At 37.0% G+C, this 18,286-nt stretch overlaps 2 protein-coding genes across 4 annotated transcripts; both read right to left on the bottom strand.

Annotated features, from left to right (window-relative positions):
• Positions 1 to 440: 440 nt before the first annotated feature.
• On the bottom strand, positions 441 to 5,063 carry LOC147276350 (mechanosensitive ion channel protein 6-like). Its single transcript, XM_086253849.1, has 5 exons — positions 2,864 to 5,063; positions 2,211 to 2,334; positions 1,540 to 1,833; positions 1,248 to 1,450; positions 441 to 1,154 (listed from the first exon to the last, which is right to left on the bottom strand). Exons 1-5 carry the CDS (start codon positions 4,768 to 4,770, stop codon positions 866 to 868), a joined length of 2,817 nt encoding a protein of 938 aa, XP_086109975.1. The 5' UTR covers positions 4,771 to 5,063; the 3' UTR covers positions 441 to 865.
• Positions 5,064 to 8,324: 3,261 nt separating this feature from the next.
• STY46 (ACT-like protein tyrosine kinase family protein) lies at positions 8,325 to 16,667 on the bottom strand. Of its 3 annotated transcripts, none has more exons than XM_086253461.1 (16): positions 16,158 to 16,667; positions 15,567 to 15,681; positions 14,589 to 14,632; positions 14,350 to 14,469; positions 13,804 to 13,858; positions 13,389 to 13,499; positions 13,027 to 13,077; positions 12,669 to 12,841; positions 12,433 to 12,540; positions 11,886 to 11,959; positions 11,582 to 11,757; positions 11,360 to 11,455; positions 9,348 to 9,428; positions 9,210 to 9,263; positions 8,872 to 9,006; positions 8,325 to 8,774 (listed from the first exon to the last, which is right to left on the bottom strand). In XM_086253461.1, the coding sequence occupies exons 1-16, from the start codon at positions 16,355 to 16,357 to the stop codon at positions 8,700 to 8,702; spliced, it is 1,668 nt and encodes a 555-aa protein (XP_086109587.1). In that variant the 5' UTR covers positions 16,358 to 16,667; the 3' UTR covers positions 8,325 to 8,699. The 3 variants fall into 3 exon arrangements, 2 of the variants coding, with proteins under 2 accessions (XP_086109587.1, XP_086109586.1); XM_086253460.1 differs by having other exon boundaries at positions 14,589 to 14,686; positions 16,158 to 16,666; XR_015123781.1 differs by lacking the exon at positions 8,325 to 8,774 and having other exon boundaries at positions 8,921 to 9,006; positions 9,348 to 9,444; positions 14,589 to 14,686.
• Positions 16,668 to 18,286: the final 1,619 nt, after the last annotated feature.

Raw genomic sequence — 18,286 nt, 5'->3', positions numbered from 1 at the left:
GTGTGTATGGACCATCCACTTTTGAATGCTAAAAAGTAAGTTAGCTATTCCCTAGCAAACATAAATAGGCAACACTTGCATGCCCTTCAATAATGGATATAACGGTGTGGTCCTTTGTTCATGTTTAAGCTCAATCTGAACTTGTTATATACAACATACAACAAGTAAAAGACTGAAGCACATAAACGTTAAAATAATTAGTTCCTCTAGTTCTATAACTATTGAAGCACGTTTGAGATGGCTTCTTCCATGCTCGTAATATGGTAAAGTGGTTACACAGCTGATATTCAGTAGCCAGACCATACAAGATTAAGAAAGCTCTCATTTCAGTCAAGAAAAGACAGTATGGTAGTAAACTTAAGAGAATGAAATAGGAGCAAATCTTTCATCACCTTCTCAATTCTTCAAAAACCACCATGACAACAAAGCATTCACCAGTCATTAAAAGTAGAGATAGATCCAATGCGTACATATACATCCAATGCACATAATCAACTGAACTAAACAACACCGAGTAGAGATAGAAGTTTAAACATATGAATAGATATAGTTACATATATGCATACAGATATATAGAAATGAAGATACAGTAAGCCATTGCCATCTGCAAAATCAAACAGAAGAAATCAATCTACTCCATTATGCTCTAGTTTAATATTGAAGGCTACTAAGTACTAACTTGAGATCAACCCATCAAACCATATCAGACGGATATCCTCCTCTCAATTCTCTACATGATCCTACCGTATGAACTTAGTACCCTGTGGTTCTACAAATTGCCAAGGGTATAATAGGGTATAATATATGTTTCTCAGGGAGATCAGATTAGTTGTTCATGGACTCCCTTGTTCCCTTGTTCCCTCGTTCAACTTGTAGTGGCTGTGAAATTAGAGGGAGGTAGACCGGAGGTCATGGGAGGCATGGCACGGACATTTATGTCAATAGGCAGTAGGCGGTACTGAATGTCAAGCTCCTGGAAGATACGTGCCATCTCTTCAACCAAAACACCTCTCCTTACCCACCTTTCTCCGATATTTTGGTAGTTCAATCTATGTTGCGGCCACACTGCAAACCTTATCCTATTTAACTCTTCTACGTCCTTCATTATAATCATTGGTGCAGGATACCAGTGCTCCTTCTTGTTCTCAATATAACTGTAATCGAAACCACAGGAAATAATTATTAATCAGACATTAAAAATAGATCCCAATATAAAGTAGGATGTAACAAAAGATCTTTCCACATACCTTGTTATTCTCTGTCTCATTAAAGCAATCCTATCTGTCGGAGTAGATATATGTACACAGAATTCAACAGCATCTCCCGTGTCAGGACTTCGATAGAAGTTTAAGATGGGCTTAGTTGCAAGGACACTGTTTGGGAACATCAATTTTGTGTTGTCATACCTTAGAAAAATCGTAGTCAAGATGTTCATTTCTTCTACAACCATCTGAGAGTCATTGAGAAACAAATTAGGCCCCAGACATAAAAATGAACAAAATTGCATGCAATGTGTCACATGTAAGGATGGAAAGTTACCTGCACTCCATCAATTTCACACCGATCTCCTACGTCAAAGGGGTGCATCACAAATAAAAATATGACTGCTTCAAATATTGTCTTCAATGTGTTGCCAAAAACAAATGCCACAACCACAAGTTGAGAACTCACAAACACAAGTTTTGTGTTGCTGATAATTCCCAGCACAAGAAGCCATATTATTATTATAGCAATACCAACTATTATGTTCACCATACGATGAAGTGTGTTCACAGCCGTTTTGGTGTCATTCAGTGTCAAAGCAAGTGCTCTTCGTTCTCTGAAGGCACTGACCTGGAACAAATAGGCACATCACATTATCAAGCTAATAACCACTAGGCGTAAAAATAAGAATATCTACGTCAAAACTGGACTATAACCATCCACATAAAAGAGTTTAGGCTTTGTTTTGAAAATAGAGTTTATGAACATCAGAACATGAAATTCTTCCATGTAGACTTGCAGTAATGTTCATACATGAAATTTTTCAATGCCTAGATTACATTCTTGTCAGGTTTCTCAATGATGGGTTGAACAACTTATTGTATTCCTTTTTTCTTGTCTTATTATTTCAACTTGTATGTTGGTAAGCCAGGCAACCAAAATAACTAAAACCAAACCTAACAGGATTTGTTTGTGAGTCCAGTAACACATTGGCACCAGAAGCATACCACCCAATTTTTCAAGGAAGATTTGCTGATTTTCCTGGTCTCAGACGCCCCATCAAAGAGACTCATGGTCTTCAAAGCCTCGTCTTCTTCCATGAAGCGCATCAAATCCTCCAGGTAGATGTACCTGCCATAAAAATGTTTAAATTGAATTTGATTAAGAAAACAAAAGCTCAAGAAAAGTAAGAATACTTTATGTTTTTAAGGGTTTCTGTTGGTATACTTCAAAACAGAAAGTGCAAAAAACATTGGCATATACTATTCTGTCACTCTTGGTTGTATCCTGGTTTATTATTATCTCTCTTATTTTCCTCGTAAAGTAGGAGCATCTCCTCCTTTCCCATTCTCAATGAATCTGTTTACCATACGCTATTTGCTCACATAATCAAAAGACATCCCACTCAACCCACACATTCACCAATTATTGCGATCAATGGATATATATACATGAAATCAGCATACACAAATAGCAACTCACGTTTAGAACAAAAGGTTCAATACGAGAAACAATCATATTATAAGATATAACTAGAAGACACACCAAAACACAGTCAAACCAAACAAACACCATAATACAGTTAAACCAAGTTAAGAGTCCAGACCATAAACGCACACAGACAAGATTATAATGAAAATGGGAAGCAATGGAAACCTACTTGGATCCATGCCTAGCCACATTCTGAAATATCTTTTTAGCAGCAGCCTTTGCCTCAACTTCACTTTTGATCTGTTTATCAGACTCATCCTCATTAGTGGAATCCAAAATCTGCTCGTCGAGTGTAGTAAGATGCCCATTTATAACTATATTCATCAGCCTCTTCATATTCCAAGCAGAGATATTCTTATGATTGAGCATATGCAAGTGATCAATTGTGATCCCATCATCTACCCTCTTGGAAAGTGGCCGAGAAAACTTGCTACTCTTCCCTATCACTCCAGACCGTTCCACTCTCCCACTTCTAATAGAACCACTCCCAATGACCCTACCAATTCTCGCGGACGGAAATGCACTTGCCTTGAGGTCAGGAGGCATAGTAGCCCCAGCGTTCTGCAGCTTCCTAACCTCCTCGGTAAGCCTCTCCTCCTCCTCCTCTGCATTTAGTATCTCTATCCACGGCCGTCCAGAAAGCGTCTCAATCACATACTGATTAAAAAGCGAGTCCTGAATCCGATCAAAGTAGGACCTAAGATGGAAAGTCGAAGCAAGCACTTTTACAACCAGGGTCTTGAGCAACCAAAGCAAAACAGCAATCCAGAGACAAAACAAAACCTTGCTCACATTCAGAAGTACCCTGTTATTGGTTTCCTCAGCAACCTTCTTATCAAACATGGAATGCCAAGCAATGAGAACAAGACCGAGCCAAATGCAATTCTGAACCGCCCTCCTCACCCCATAAACAAAATACAACACCCTCTTCCGCAAAAGAAAATTCCTTTCACAGAAGAACACCAAAATCCTTATCACCCAACCAGACACCAACCTCCCACAAATCAAAACCAAAATCAAGACCTCCCATTTCCAAAGACTCAATTTCCACAAATGCCCCTTCCTCAAACTGGGTGTAGTAAGCGTGCAAATCAGGACCCCAACAATCAAAATCAGACCCAACCATTCAAGCAAAACCCAAAAATTAAATTTGCCCCTCTTGAGATGATCAGGCACATCCTCCTCCCAAAACGGGTCTTCGTCCTCATCGTCCCCGCCTCCACCGCTCTTCCCCAACAACCCGGACCTCATTGGACCCGACTTCGGTATCCGACCCGACCGGAAATCCGGCTCCTCGGGCGGGTCTATTAACCTAGACTTGGTCTTTATCCTCAGCAAATCTGACCTGTTCTGAAACGAAATCTCCCGCCGAAACGACGCGTTTGACGTGCACTTAACCACGTCGGCTCCGCCGTTACCCAACTGCCCGCTACGACGTCGTTGCTCCTCGTCCGGCGAGTCCCGGTACCGCCTCCGAACAGACTCGACGGAGGAGTCCGGCGACGGCGAGTGAAACGACACCTTGATCTCCCTTGACGTACGAGACGCCCTCGGCGACTCGGCCACCGGCGGCAAGTCCCGGTCGAGGCGGAGCTCGTCCATCTCCAAATCCATGTCCAGCGACGCGTTGCCCGAGGCCCTCTGCTTGTGCAAAAACTGCCCAATCAGCCTCGACGGAGGATCCTCCGGCGCCGCGGCCTGCCCGCGCTGCCCGAAATCGAAATCCTCGCCGCCGCCATTGGCATTGTTATTCCCACCTTCCCAGAAATCAATACTCGATTCCCGCCAAATCCTCCCGCCGCGTCTTCTGGATTGTTGGACTGCATCGCCGGTAGTGGAGGACGAATCGCCCTCGTCGATTTTGACGATGACCTCCCGGCGGTCGGATAAATCAACGTCGGCGGCGACGGCGGAGGTGGTGGTGGTGGTGGTCATATCGTGATGACGAGTGTGATCGTGATCCAAGAGAATGGGGAGCTCTTCGTGGCTGGCGTTGTCGTGTGGACCAGCAGAGATCTTCCTCAAGTGCTTGCTAGAGCCGTGGGATGTGAACGATTTCCTTAGCGAGAAATCCATAACCGGAGAGAGGACACCACTCAAGGCTCAGCCCAATTTTCTGCGAATAAAATACTATTTACCTAATTTTTTTTTAATATTTACGGAACCAATCAGCCAACCGTAACGTCAGGAATGGAATCTAACAAATTATTTGAAAATTCGAGGACGGGTTTTGAATTCAATGTCTCATCTCCACAGAGGAAAATGGAAATTTGTGCGGAAAATAGGTTGACGCGTGTACTTAGGAAGGTATTAAAAAACTAAAAATGAAAAAGAAAATGAAGTTTCGGACACAGAGAGAGAGAGAGAGAGAGAGAGAACGTGCGGCGCCGGCGAGTATGGCGTATGGGCAGCAAATAGTGAAGCAAAGAAATGGGTTGGGCCGCTTTGCATGGGATTTATGTTTTAAAACTTGCACTGTTTAATCCCGCTGAATATGAGCCCCGGATTCTGGTTTAATTACCGTTTGGCCATTTGTTTCCATACTTATAATATAATCAAGTTACTAATTAACCCTATTGGCCAAAAAAAAAAAAAAATTACTAATCAACCATAAAATAGTTGATGAGAAGAAGCCAAAGTTCAATTTCTCGTTTTCTAATTTTTATTTTGAAAAAATGTTTTTCAAAAATCATTCTATAAAACGTTATTAGACGGACCTATTTCTTAAAAATACTTTGAATATCTACAAAGATGAAAATAAATTTAAGTGAGAGTAGTTCAATTTAAATCTATATTTTTTTGATTAGTTCTTTCTCTTTTGAAATTGTTTTAATTTAATTTGATCCTTAGATAAAAAAAATTATTAAAGTTAAAATACTCTCCTTGGTGCATAAACTTTGTTAGAATTGTTATGGTTGTTAGTAGTGCTGGGTGAAAGAGAATATAATTTTTGTATTTGTACTTTTATAAAAATTTTATGTAACAAGTGTATATATTTATTGTTTTTACATTTTTATAGTGATATGGTATAATTTAGCATATGATAAGAAAGATAAATATGTAATATTTATATAATCGTGATAGATAAGAATTTTATAATTTTTTCTCTACACCATAAAAATGGGATAATATAATTATAATAGTTGTGTGCTGGTTGGTAATTAAAAAATGAAATTTATAATATTAGAAAATTAAAATCGAAGTTTAATTACATAAAAATGAATGAACTAGGAGGAAACGGTAATTTTGTTACCATTTTTCTAACAAAAATCAACGGAATAAATTTTGGAGTTAAATAGAAGGGTATGGTGGGAATGTGCGGTGCAGTGCCTCGAGCTTCGCGCGCCAAACTCGGTGCTTTTTGAGAAAACTACGTGGCGCATTTCAACTGAAGTTCCAGAAGAACTTAAAGTAGTGTTCAGATTACCCACCGTGAGGCATTAAATACACACAACAACACAACACGGGCCGCGACAACACTACGTGGCAAGCACCCGAGGCTCTGTTCTTTTGTAATCAAACATCTGAATGTCACAGTGCAAGAGCAAGTGAGCAATAACATTACAATAATCACGGCGTTATTAGTACATGCTACGTGTGTGACTATGTGAGAGAAAGTCATGGTTTGGACCATCGATCTTATTATTAAACTACGCAGTTGAACTAGGATATGATTGTGACATCGAAGATATTGAAAAATTATTTGTTATAAATATAACCGATATACCGTTATGTAATCTAATAAATTTAATATATAAGAATATTATTAGACGATATATTTATATTTGTAAAGTATAATATTAATAATATTTACTTATAGTATAACATATAAGTTAATTATATCATGTGACAATATATCGATTATATATAATAATTTTTCAAATATATAATAATAAATTTCGGTTGACCACAAAAAAACACATTGATAGGTTTCGACAAAAAAAAAAAGAACTAATAGGTTCACATTTTATAAAATGGCTCCGTTGTAGATCTTCTTTTTGTTTTCAATGGGATTAATTAAACAGGTTGGTAAAGTTGATTAGTTTTTGAATCCCATAAATAAAATGATATGATATGATCATGACTTACTAATACGAACTAACATTCTTAATTTAGCTTTTGAATTCAAGTCCCAAAATTTGAAAATTAATTCTTAAATTGTAACTAAATAAGTTATAAACGAATACGGATTGATTAGTCTAAAATTATATTAACAATTATGCAACCAATTAATTAGGTAGTCTTGTGAAAATGTGGAGTATTGTCACACATTTTTAAAGTATAACCTTATCTAGTGGTTTATAAGAATATTGGGCTACGTTTTTTATTGTCAATTAGTTTTGAGATGAATGCCTAAATTTCTTCATGGTATCAGAGTAGATGGTATGAATTGTTCACGTGTTTGGCTTAAGTAATGTCACACGTATGGAGATGTGTAAGAATGTAGAATGTTGTTCCACACTTCCACATTAAAAAATTATAACTTTTTATAGAGGCTAATAAAGGTATTGGGGTACTTTTTTTATTGTCAATTAATTTTAAAATGGATGCCTATATTTCATCACGCCCTACTCCTAGACAAATAGGATTTTGATAAAATAAATTTAAGATGAGTAGGGACAACAAGGGGCCAGAAGAATATATGATACAATGAATGTTGACTGATGTGCGAAATGAGGTAAGGGTTTTCTCGTGTTATTGGACTGTCTCAGTGTGCATGCTGTATGATGTGCATTGGCAATTTGCAAGCATTGATGTGATCATTTGAAGTCAACCCACAAAAAGAGGAGAAAGGAAACGGAACTTGTTTGTTTGTTTGTTGAGTGTTGAGTGTCACTATCTTAGTGAGAAGAGGATTCATCTATCTCGTATCTACAAGCTACAGCTTTATGATGCTTTATGTGACACAATGGTGCTTTAGGTTACCACGTATGGGCTGGATGACTACATCCACGAATTATTTCCAACTTATCAGTAAATTAGAGTGGACTAGTTACTTGTAAATGCCCGTATAAAATGCAGACAGATCAAACAATTCACAAATCTATATAATAGAAAAGAATAAACTCATTGATTTAATAATAAAAAAATGCGTTTGTATCATATAGACATCAGCATGATGGTCGATTCATTTGTATGATACAGTATGTGAATTTATTGAACATTTTTAAAGAGTCTAAGAGTTGTTAGAGTTGTTACAGTTTGTATCATAAGAGTTGTTACCAAGATGGACAACCTAAACACGCCAAAAATTTCCACTCCACCACTAATCTTAATGCAGGTGTGATTATACTAGTCACGTATTCATATAAAGCATGCACTTAATAAAAATATAAAAGTCTCTTTCAGATGTTTAATTAAGAAAATTTCTCTTTCGGTCTTGCAAGCCCAATTACCAATTAATTACTTACCCCCATTACATTGGAGGGGAGAGAGCTGCTTCGAGATTGAGCTGTAAATTGGGCTGAGTTGGGCACCATGGCCCATTACAAGTTTGATCCAGCCCATTTTACAACTCCACAGAGAATACTTTGCCAATGGACAGTTCTTTACAGACCTTTAGCATAGTTGAGAATTTACGAAGCATTATAAAAATTATGCAATTCAGTCCAAAAATACAAATCATGGAATAACTTAAACTCTTCCTTTTAGCACTCAAAAAGTAATCAAAAAGTGAAACCAACGAAGTACAAAGCCAGGAAATTGGTCAAAGAAAAGTTCACTGACAGCATTGTCATTGTAAAGCCGAAGGATATTTGCAAAGTTACAAATATGCCATCGAAACCATCACCTTTACATGTTAAGTGCTACCATATAAAAACGCTAAAAAAAAAATAAAAAAATAAAAAAAAGGCAATGATCGGTAAAAAAAAATGGGCCCTAGCAAATCAGACGAAGGAGTTGATCATGAGGACGTAATACTGTACATGGTATGAGAAAAACAGATGGGGAATGCCCCACACGGTAATTCCCTTGCTCATGTTATAAACATCTATGTGCCTTGATTAGTGATGACCCCGTCTAAGGACGGACAGAAATCCTCCTGATGATTTGCGTCGTTCTTCTCCTTCGTCACCAACCTGTTCAACGCACGTTAGTGTTACCTTTGCTCATGTTTTCTCAATGGCCAAATAGTACACAAGATTGCAATACCACGTCACCACAACCAGAACTCACCTCCTTGGCCAATGGCTGCAGCATCTCCATGATTTCCGAGAAGTCAGGTCTTAATGCAGGATCTTGTTGCCAGCACCTCCCAAGTAGCTCAGCAAGCTTTGGATGAGTGTGCTTTGGGATGGTCGGCCGTAAGCCCTGGAAAACCATGTAACTTGTATGAAATTCATCATTTGCATTATAGACGTACCACTTCAATGATCCATCATTTTTCTCCCTCAGCAGGTAGAATATGTGGCTCAACTCCCAATGATTAATGGATTTATCAAGAAAACTAATTCTAACTCAACACGTGTTGAATATGTCTTTGGCCAGTAACTAACAATCTGTGGAATGTGTACCTTTTGGACAACTCCAACAGCCGCTTGCAATGGGGTCAAGTATTCATATGGAAGCTGCCAATTGAAACAGATACAATCTAAAGCAAGAGCTATTTATAAGAGAACCATGATAAAATAATTGCCATCAACAAGCAATACCTTCCCGGTCAGTAACTCCCATAACACAACTCCAAAGCTAAAAACATCAGCCTTATGATCATATGGCTTGTGTTCTATAACCTTCAATGCAAAAGAACTGTTGTAAGAAAATCACAAGATAAGCAACCTATCAGTATTCATGTGATAGGAAAACACAGACAGATTCATGGCAGGAAATTAGGTAGCTGACAATTCATTTCTTATATGCCACTTTCTATCACATCTCTTAAAATAGGAAACAAGAATGTTATGTTATAGTAAAAATTCATACACGGAAAAGTCTTTTGGAGCTACAAAGAGAGCTGTAGACTTTGGAAACCCTCTAACATCCGAAATGACCCAGATCAGTCATATACTATTATTTTTTTTTTTTTTGTCAAACCTCTTCATTAAAAAGAGCCAAAGGCACGGCAAACCAAGACAAACTAAGAGAGCAGGGAAAACTAGCAGACTAGACAACAAAATAAAATTAAGGCTCAATTACAAAATACACCCATTAACTATAGGTAGTATTTCAGATTGGTCCATAAACAAAAAAATGTTTCAGATTGGTCCACTAACTAATAGAAAGCTACAAAAAAGCACATCTATTATGAATTCCGTCAAAAAAGATAGTTAAATGCCACTTTGGACAACAATGACGTAAATTAGTTAAATGATGTTGACACTAAATTTGCTTCACATGGATTAATAATGTCATATTGATTAAAAAAATAAAAATAAAAACTAACAAAACTTTTAAAATTTAAACCCTCTAAAAATACAATTAAATATGACATCATTAATCCATGTGGTTTAAATTAGGTGTCCACATCATTCAAAAAATTCATATCAGCACTATCTACACTGGCATTTAACGTACTTATTAATAAAATTTGTAACAGATGTGCTATTTTGTAAATTTCTATTAGTTAGTGTATTAATATGAAATATTTTTTTATTCATGGACCAATCTGAAATACCTTTTATAATTGGTGGGTGTATTTGTAATTGAGCCTAAATTAAACTAGACAAGAGGATGGAAAAGCATAAAAACCACCAGTACACAGAAGCTTCCAGAACCACCACCAAGCTAACTCAGAGAAAAAGCTCCGAGGAAGGAGAGAGTCTGAAAACCAAATTAATAGTCACCAACTGGAGGGCAAGGGAGACCATCATTGTAGAGCACAAAAACTTTGGAAGAACGAGGTCTATCAATCCAGACAGAACAGTGCTTCTCCCTACATGGAAGTGAAGCCGCAAAATCTGCAGCACAGTTCGCTGATCTGGGGACCCATTGCCACTTGCAGTAGGCAAATGAGGCACGAAGAGACCAAATCTCAAACAGGATTGGGAAAATTTCCCAGGCCTATAATCAATCAGTCATATACTAAATGCTGATTATTTCATTGATGATGATGGTTTACCCAACACAGATGCCAGTGGAGCACTTATTTAATTATTTTTATAGTAGAGGAAAACTGAATTATGTATAAACAAGTAAAAAGTCAAAGCCTTGAAAGTCAGTGTCATGTCATTCCAAGAAGCCAATTATGGCTCTGTCATTACGCATATGACACATAAATTATAAGAAAACAATCTGCCAATCTGGGGATGCAAAGAACAACGTTAGCAATCATAAATCAGATGAATCAGGCACATATCATGCATCCAAAAAGTTAATATGAAGAAGCTATCACTGTATCACATTTAAGAAATCATAATATGCCTCTCTCTCTCTCTCTCTCTCTCTCTCTCTCTCTCTCTATATTGCGCGCGCGCACATGTGCTAATGTTCTCTTTCTACACAGTCTAGCATGCTATGTAGCTAGACTGTCGATCAGAACCAAACATTCAAATGATTCCACCTGCTTGACAGGCTTAATTAATAGTCTAGCAGCATAAGAAATGGTAAAAGAACATTATCTTATAGATAATGTGTATATGTATACAAGTACAAAGGCAATATAAAACTAAATGGTGGTATGCATGAAAATAATTTTCAGACAAATTTTAAGGCTGGAAGTACACACCTCCGGAGCCATCCAACGATATGTCCCAGTTTCTGCTGTCATTACTCCAGATTGAGATTTTACTCTGGCAACCCCAAAATCAGCAACCTTAACAACCTGTAAGGTGAAGCATGTATCAGGAAGGTTTTGAAAGATACATTATTGGTTTCTCTAAGTATTAGCACCTACATTAGACAGAGAATTATTTTATTGACATAACAAAACTATCAGGGAGTCTCTTACTTCATTTTCATCCATCAAGAGATTGGCACCTTTCAAATCCCTGTGGATTATGTTATTCTGGTGCAAGTAGTTCATTCCCTTGGAAACATCAATGGCTACCTTGAGCAAGGATGGGAGCTTAAAAACACCCTTTTGTTTATGCAAGTAGTCATACACACTTCCACCAGACATATATTCTGTAGTAAGACAAAAATAAATCTTAAAAATGGATACTAAGGAAAAGTAAATATTTTATATAACAAGGCATTAACTAAGATATTTATTTAAATTACCAAAAGATTATCATAAAATCATTGGAATTTACCTGTTACAATACACAAGCTTGGAGGCTTGGTACATGCACCAATGAATTGTACAACATTCTTATGTCGAACTTTCCTACAAGTTTCAAAAAAAGCTCGTTAAACTAGGAGATGGAATATAGTATTCTGGAAAGAAATTACAATGGATTTTTATTAAGAAAAACTTTGAAGTGTATGACAAATTAAAAATCATTATGGAACATAACAAACACAAACATAAAAAAGAATGTTGAGTAGAGGCATCAAATATAATAACTTATAAGTTTTTTTAATATTTTAAGTGAGAGTACATTTCTCATGATTCCTAAAAGTAGAGACCTCCACTACTGCATCCTAAACCACACTATCTTCACTTGTTTTTCTTTAGAAACTGCCATACAAGAAACGACAGAGATTATTGCTCTTGAAAACTCACTCTGGCATCATTTTGAGTTTAATATCTCTCTAACAAGTCAAAACTGAGTCCTAGATTGCTCTTGCGGCTATTAACTTCCAGGGCAATAGCCCAGGTCAATCAAAATGAAATTAGTGGGCATGGAGGTCAATTACCTCATAATAAAGACTTCCTGGGCAAAATCTTTCTGCATATCTGAATTCACACACTCAGGCTTGAGGACTTTAATGGCCACTTCTTGAGTACAGTATGTACCTTTATATCTGATCAAATCCAAAATGTCAGTCAACTGCCACCCAACCAGTGCATGCTTAGTCAGGAGGAGAGTGACAAAAAATAAAAAGCAAAATAGATCCAAGCAGTACAAGAGTATTATATACTTCCAACTTACAAATCTCCACAGGACCCAGATGCAACTTTGTTCCCAAACTTCAACTGTCTAGGATCAATTTCCCATACATCAGTCCCATCATTGGGTATTGTCAGATAATTCGATTCACATTTGATCCCTATTTGATCGGGCTCACTACCAGAAGATGATGATCGATGATTTGGCCATGGCCTCTGCACAGAAACCCCAAATTTCAAAGACTATTGACCCATAACTTTTCAATTTAACAAAGCAAAGGTTATGAAGTGTGTGGGTTGTTTGGGGGGGGGAGGGGAGAACATTATACAAATTGGACATTGCTTACTATCATCCCCACTCAATAACTGAAAAGAAAAAATGAAAAGTAACAGATAATCACCTCAATCTTCAAAACTTCCTTTTCCAATGCAGTCTTAAGCTGTTCTGTTTCCTGCTTCAACACCAAGTCTGTCACTCAGTTTCTTGTTGCAAATAAATACAAGTGCTTTTTGTAGACAGTTTAGAAAAGCCCAAAGTTACAATACTTCCTCAATAAAACTCTGGATTGAACCAAAAGCATGTTTATCATCTTAAGCAAACAAATGTTTTGGTAAAATCCAAGCAAAGGAAAGAAAGCCAAGTTGAAAAATATAAAATAATAGCAGAGAAGGTGGCTTGCTTTCTTTCAATTCCACACTTTACAAAAGATGTTGGCTTTTTAGCAGTCATTTTAATTGAATAATCTAAAACATATCTATGTACCTCGTAAGGCCAGCCCTCAACAACAAAGACATCCAAGGAGTAACCATCTAACGTGGAAAATGCATGTGCTTCCTGAATGTTCAGCCCAATCTCCGCAAGCAAGGAAGTCAACTGCAAAATTTATTATGAGAAAAATGACCATGAAGGATCATAGACCTGTAATGTATGAAAGATATATAATCTTTACGTATGAATTATGTATATTTTGTATTAACTATTAATCTTATGTAGAGGCGACATCAAGATGAAATTAGTTGAGTATTTTATGTGTATAGATTAGTAATTTGCAAAGTTCGCAAACTCAAAGTGTCTTTACTGCCAGAAGCTTAGCACACATCTGTCCACACATACACATATTGCAAATAATTTTATGAAGATTAATTGTTTTGCTTTCAAATAAAGACCAATCAAATACCTGACTGAGTAGTTTTGGCTTGTCGTCTGTTGAGAAAGTGATTTCATGCATGGGCCTACATCATTGTCAATCAAATTAAGAAACATCACATTTCATCTCCGAGTGTAGTCACTTTGCTTCACGACATTAGAAATCATCAATATATATACAGTTGAGTTACCAATGTTTAGGTTGAGTTAAAGTTTCAATTATTGAGAAATGAAAATTAAAGCTTTAAGCATAGACAAGTAAATTTAGCGGAGCTAGCATTTGGATGATTTGTGATCATGCACTACATCAAGCATGTCAAAAACTTCATTTATGGAACCCAATATAAAATAAGTCCATGGCTGACAACAACAAAATGGCCAACCAGATATAAAGGATACACAATAATTATCACACTTAACTTAAGATGCATTCCAAGAGCCTTTCATACACTTGAAACTAACTCAAACATAGGATAGATTAAATATTTTAGTCAAAACCCATGAGCTAAACTGAAACTCTTTCAAAAAGAGAGATGCAGTAAAAATCTATTTCCTAGAGATAGAAATAGCTATTTACCAAGTCAACTGCGTACTGGCATTTACAGAATGTTCATCATCCTGATCATGAGTTTTATTTGATTCAAGTGCAAGGGCTTCAAGGTTCGGAGATGAGCCAAATGCTGGAGGTGGATGTATACTGACATTTGAAAACCAGCCAAAGTTGTGAGTAATGTTTAACAAGAATCCTGGTTCGCAGACGCTTTGGCAGTTGTATTTGAAAAGTTAGATAGATTTTAGGAAACAAAATCAAAGTACCTTCTTCTGCTAGATAAGTTTGAACTTTGGGCAGCATCTTTACCCTGAGAATCCGAAGTGATAGAATCAGCTGAATTCCCATCTGAGATGGGCTGAACCTACATAATATTGTGTTTCCCAGGATGCATGAGGACATGCGACAAAGTTTAGGAATGATAAATGGGGAGTAAAAAACTATACAATTAATTATACAAGGAACTAAATAGAAGGGAAAAATTCATGAGGGTAAAAGTCCAGCAGAAGATGAGATTTAAGACTTCACTTAAATGGGGACTTAAAAACTATTCACTGAGGTCATATTCTTAAAATCCTATACTTTCAGGGGTGGCAAATTTTCCACACACCAGGTAAGGAAAGCAGGTAATTCTAAGATAAATGAAAAGATCACATATCACAAAAGGTGAAACTCCTACTGGGTGCAGTGTGGTAAATAGAGCTACTAGAGTTGTGAGCTCATATAAAAAAACTTCACAAGCACCAACCTGGTTGAAAATGGGAGCTACTTGCATAGCTAATCTGACCGGTCTTGACTCTTGAAAATATGATTGGGCTAAAGGGAGTGCAATGCAGATTGTAATGGCATAAAGGATTAACAGATCTCATCTTATTCAAGGGCAAATTATGAAACTAAGATTCATGGGTTTTGACTAAAATATATTAGGTCATGGAACAAGCTATACCACATAGGAGTTCTTAACACAATTCTAACATCTTTGTATGTGACATGATGAGCAACTATTTTGATCTAATACGTTAGGTAATGGCATGTGGGGCCTGATCTAAATCCAATTTCTAAACTTAATCAAGAGAGGATTACACAAAATCCTCGGTGAAAATAACGATACACCAGCCACAGAATATGACAAGAGCAAACAGCTAGAGTACATGCATCAAGAAAATGTAATGACCAAAAAATCTTCTATATCAGAAGCATCGCTTAGTCCGATATGAAGTAGATCAACTAATAGATCAACTAACCTGTACAAGACGGACTTCAATTGCAGGTCTATGAGCAGGATCGTGAGCCAAATGCAGTAATCTTTTGTGCATAAGAACATCTTCTGCCCTCTCCACATTCACATCCAATGCATACCTGCAAATGCGCGCAGACAACAAAATGGCTCAACTCATCGAAAATCATTCCACAAAATAGTACATAAACACGAATACTTAACAATAAAAAAATTAAAGCGTGCATGTCTGCTTGTGTGAGAAAGTGAGCCACAAAAAACCTGATCCAGTCCAATTAGAACTCTATATTTCAAATAAAAGTAGAATAATGTGTTTGAGAATTGTTAAATCTGCTCCACTCTACTCTGCTTGGCTCAAAAGAAACTAATTCTGCCGGCCATAACGTGAAGCACAAGATCACTACCAAACAAACACACACCGCAACAAGCACAAATCCAAAGAAAACAAAAAAGAATTTCCATATCCAATAGATTCAAAAACTAATATTCAAACAACAGATTCAAGATCAACCAAAACCTCATACATGCACATATATATACACTATATATTAAAAAAAAAAAAAAAAAAAACGAGTAAAAATGAAAAAAGTAAAGGTACCGAGTGGGGAGGCGATTGAAGTGAGACCAGAGCTCATCGTCGAAGCCAGGTTGAAGAGACTCGTCGTTGCTCGAATCCTTGAGGCGGCGAAGAACCTCATTGTAGACCTCGAGCTTCTGCCGCTGTTGCCGAGACTGAGCCGGAGTAGACGACATGTCGTGCACCCTACTCCCGCAGCTCTCGTTGTCCTCCATCACCATTGAGGAAAACGACGACGTTCGGAGGAGAAAGAAAATGCGAGAGAGAGAAAGTGAGGAGGATCGTTTGGTGGTCTTGCTTTTACGTGAAACAACGAGGAGCAGAGCTGGGTTTATATGGAGACGCGGTGGATTTGAGAATTGGAGAGTGAGAGAGAGAGAGAGACAGAGGGTTCAAACTTGGAGAAAAATAAAAATATAATAATGGAAAAAAAAAAAATAAGGGAAAATAAGAATTTTATATATGACAGTGAGAGAAGAGAAGAGGCTCAATCTCTATTCTCTGGGTTCGCGGAATGTTTAACGGCGTTGTGCGCACCATTGGCATTGAATCATGCCGAGGTGGATTCTACATCTCTACCCACGCTGGTCCCAGTCTTGTAATTTCACTTTTTTTTATTTTTTATTTTTTATTTTTTTTGTGATATGAGGACATATTCGGTGTTGTGGCACTCCATCGGTTATGCGGAGCCTTCACACCCTTTTACTTTTGGTGATAAATTATTATTTTATTTATAGAAATAAAACACAATTAACATACTTTGATCAGACCAAAAAAAAAACATACTTTGTCATAATTGTATTATACAAATAAAACACAATTTGTTAGTTTGTAGCATGCTTTTGCATAATTAAGTGTAGAGGTGTCCTCGCCAAAAAAAAAAAAGTGTAGAGGTGTCAAATATGATTTTGTTTTTATGTCGCGCTCATGTCGGCCAATATATTTAAGACCAAGGCCCGGTCTACTATCGACATGCCATTCGTGCTTATGCCATGTCTTAAACTAGCCGACCGACCTACATGTCGTTTACTTGTATGTTTCGTGCTCGTGCTATATCATACATGTTTCTATTGTGTTGTGACTGTGTTGTGCTCGCGCTGGCCCCTCATTTAATACCTCTAAGACTCTAATTAAGTGATATACCTTTAATCTAATCTCATGTTGAGTCTTATGTGATTATAATTTGATAAAATAATATTCGTAATATAATTAAAGCATCTACACTAATAAACATCTAAAAATTTATATTTGAGACAAATGTTTTAATATGTAATGATTTCTCACATAACGCTTTTAAACTCTTAAAAATGAAATATAATGTTTGAAATCCTTAAAAGGAAAACGTAGCGCTTAGAACTCTTAAAAAAATAAAAAACATAACACTTAAAATGCTTAGATAAAACGTAAGGCCGGAAATCATTAATAAGAAGGTTCATAAAAATAACAAACTTTGGTAAAAATACACAACCCTCTACAAATATAATTTATAGACAACATAAAACTATACACTTAAATTTCCATAAATTGTATGAAAAATCCTAATTGAATACATCCACTTAATTAATTATGGAACATATGTTTTTTTGTTAATAAATCCTTGTGAATCCGTGACGCCAAAGGCACCTTCCCCCTGGCTTATGAGACCGTCTGAATTTCATCCCCTCTCCACTCACATTCTCACAATTACCAAAAGCGGACACAAAGTAGCATATTCTGGCCACCCACCGATTTGGATAAGCTCATACCAAAAAGACCATCCTACCCCACCTTCAATTATTTAATTTCCATGTTGGTCCCTTACATATCTACAAGCTATGTGGCACCACCACCGACCTCCGACCCCATCAAAGATAGGGCCAACATTTGACTCCTAATTGCTGGGAGGAGTGGACCACCGGACACATACCATCAATTCATGTGAGGGTATAAGTGTAATTTTTGCTTGAATGGGTATCTTGATGACCTAGGAAAAAAAAAAAGTAGCAAGATTTATTGCGACGATTTTGATGCTTTGCTGAGAAAGCAGTTGGTTTGGGTTCATAAGAAAAACGTGAGGGGCAGAGGAATAAAGGTAAAAGGGGCTTTGAAGTTGAGAGATCTCTCTGTTTGTTTGCTCATTTGTTGTTGATGCAGGCTTTTGAGGTGGAGAA

This window comes from Dryas octopetala, chromosome 8 (genome assembly GCF_963921425.1).
Source record: "Dryas octopetala chromosome 8, drDryOcto1.1, whole genome shotgun sequence".
Classification (NCBI taxonomy): domain Eukaryota; kingdom Viridiplantae; phylum Streptophyta; class Magnoliopsida; order Rosales; family Rosaceae; genus Dryas; species Dryas octopetala.
The sequence above is the reverse complement of the archived record's forward strand: the minus strand, read 5'-3'. Positions and strand labels throughout refer to the sequence as shown.

Bases quoted from the DNA above. Each gene is read 5' to 3' on its own strand.
- LOC147276350 (XM_086253849.1), bottom strand. From the start codon at position 4,770: ATGGATTTCTCGCTAAGGAAATCGTTCACATCCCACGGCTCTAGCAAG. The intron at 1,451-1,539 runs GTAACTTTCCAT...AATGACTCTCAG, and splicing joins GTGAAATTGATGGAGTGCAG to ATGGTTGTAGAAGAAATGAA. The intron at 1,155-1,247 runs GTATGTGGAAAG...TTTCGATTACAG, and splicing joins ATGAGACAGAGAATAACAAG to TTATATTGAGAACAAGAAGG.
- STY46 (XM_086253460.1), bottom strand. From the start codon at position 16,357: ATGGTGATGGAGGACAACGAGAGCTGCGGGAGTAGGGTGCACGACATG. The intron at 12,541-12,668 runs GTAAGTTGGAAG...GGATTTGATCAG, and splicing joins TCTGGGTCCTGTGGAGATTT to ATATAAAGGTACATACTGTA. The intron at 9,264-9,347 runs GTATTGCTTGTT...TTCAATTGGCAG, and splicing joins GGGAGTTACTGACCGGGAAG to CTTCCATATGAATACTTGAC.